The sequence below is a fragment of the Octodon degus genome, unplaced genomic scaffold (genome assembly GCF_000260255.1).
Source record: "Octodon degus isolate 3935 unplaced genomic scaffold, OctDeg1.0 scaffold00167, whole genome shotgun sequence".
In the NCBI taxonomy this organism is placed as follows: domain Eukaryota; kingdom Metazoa; phylum Chordata; class Mammalia; order Rodentia; family Octodontidae; genus Octodon; species Octodon degus.
In genome coordinates, this window is record NW_004524743.1 from 938527 (window position 1) to 940431 (window position 1905).

General features: G+C 38.1%; 1 protein-coding gene across 1 annotated transcript in view; it reads left to right on the plus strand.

Moving 5' to 3' along the window:
- The window catches only part of Htatsf1 (HIV-1 Tat specific factor 1), a 17710-nt gene extending 16195 nt beyond the window's left edge, over positions 1 to 1515 (plus strand). The window contains exon 10 of the mRNA XM_012517349.2: positions 1503 to 1515. Coding sequence (XP_012372803.1) covers positions 1503 to 1515 — 13 coding nt within the window. The remainder of the gene's footprint in view (positions 1 to 1502) is intronic.
- Positions 1516 to 1905: the final 390 nt, after the last annotated feature.

The following is a 1905-nucleotide window of genomic DNA, read 5'->3' on the forward strand; positions in this document are numbered from 1 at the left end:
AGATGGAAAAGACCAAGATGTAGAGGAAAAGTTGTTCGAAGATGACAACTCCATTGAGAAGTTTGAGAAGGTATTTGATGATTCTGATGAGAAGGGGACTTTGGAAAATGTTAAGGAAGAGGAGCTCCTGTCCACAGACAGTAGCTTTGTTCTCAGCAGTGATGACGACGGGGGTGATGATGTCTAATCCCGTAATTTGCTGTCTAGGGAGTGTCCATCTCCATTTGCCTGTGCTTCAAGGCCATTACTAGTAGTGTTACATAAACGTGTGCATAGTGGTAGGACGCCCTCAGATTATTGCATTAAAGTTTTTTCATCGTCTTCTGTAGCTAATAAGTTTAAATATATGTTAATTGGCTGTTCATTTAAAGCTGTTATAATGCAAATAAATGGGATACTTGTCTTTTTGTCAAATTTGTTAAGTGCATGCAGAATAATATTTTTAAAAAGTATTGATTGAAGTTTGTGATATTCAAAAATAAAAAGTTGATAATATGCAGAAACAAAATTGGACTGGAATTAAATTTTTTTTTATTAGGGAAGGTTTACGGGGTGTTCAGAGTCTCACTACTAGATTGGACTCATAGTGATCCGCCTGTTTACAGCCTCTTAAGAGCTGGGATTACAGGCGCGTGCCACCATGCCCAGTCTCAAAATTGCATTTTTTTAAGACAAGGTCTTGCTAAGTAGTTCAGGCTGGCCTTGAACTCACTATGTAGTCCATTCTGGGCTCAAACTCATGGCGCTCTTCCTGCCTCAGCTGGCCAAGTGCTAGGATTAAAGGCTTGTGCCACCACACCTGGTTTAATGTCTTTTTTAAAAAAATTGTTTGGTACCAGGTCATACTACATAGCTTGAACTCAGCGATCCTCCTATCAGCCTCCCCAGCACTGGGATTACAGTCATGCGCCACCATGCCCGCACACCTGGCTAAATTTCATTTTAAGTTCATGGTGTTGCTTTAGTCATAATCCCTTAGAAGTCCCCTGCTTCCAATTCATGTTATCACTTCTGTTGCCACTTTGTTCTAAACCAGAATATGCTCCTTAACTCAAAGGAAATGATGCAGGCCTTGCAAATTAACTGTTTTGTTTCCTACCCTCCTTTCTTTAAATGGACTTAGGCATATAAAGAGCTTCCTGTGGTCCCCAACTTTAGTTACTGAAAATACAAAGATGAGAATTCTTGCATGTACTATTAGCCTTTTTGTGGCCCTTTAGAAATTGATCAAAGTTATGAGCCCCTTCTCTCAGAAAAATATGTGCAGGATGCAATTTCCCATTGATTTGGGGCGATTTGTGGATCCCTTAAACTATTAAATTACTTGGTTTATTGTCACAGTGAGTACTATTGTGCAAAGTTGGGCAGTTCCAGTAAAATTTTGGGTCCTTTTTGGATTGTTCTCTAAATTCATTGTTGCTGTATTGACTAATGACATAGCAGTAGGAGGTTATTCCATAAATTGGGAGCTTACACTGCCTTGATGTGTTCCTCCATTCTAGCTTCTGTAACTAATTGCCCTGTTCAGTCAGCCAAGAGTTGCTGTACTTCAAGTCATTTTTGTTGGGAGAATTTTGTAGTCAGTATCTGAGATTTCTTAAAATCTTCAGACTTCATCAGGGATGAGTGATGAAGGTAAAAATTTGTAAAGAGAAACTACAAACTAAAATAGTGTTCCTTTTAAAGATAATCTAGAATCATTTAATATTGATTTATTGGAGAATTGATTTTCTGAATTTAAAAACAATGCATTGCCTTCTCTACTCGGGTTGGGACACAACTGCAAAAGTTAGCTCTAAAACCATGAGGCCATTTCATTCTTTACATTAAAATGTGTTATTTGGGAAAACTCATCTCAAAGGACTACAGCTGGTGTTTCCAGTACTTTTTAAAATTTTTTCAAAG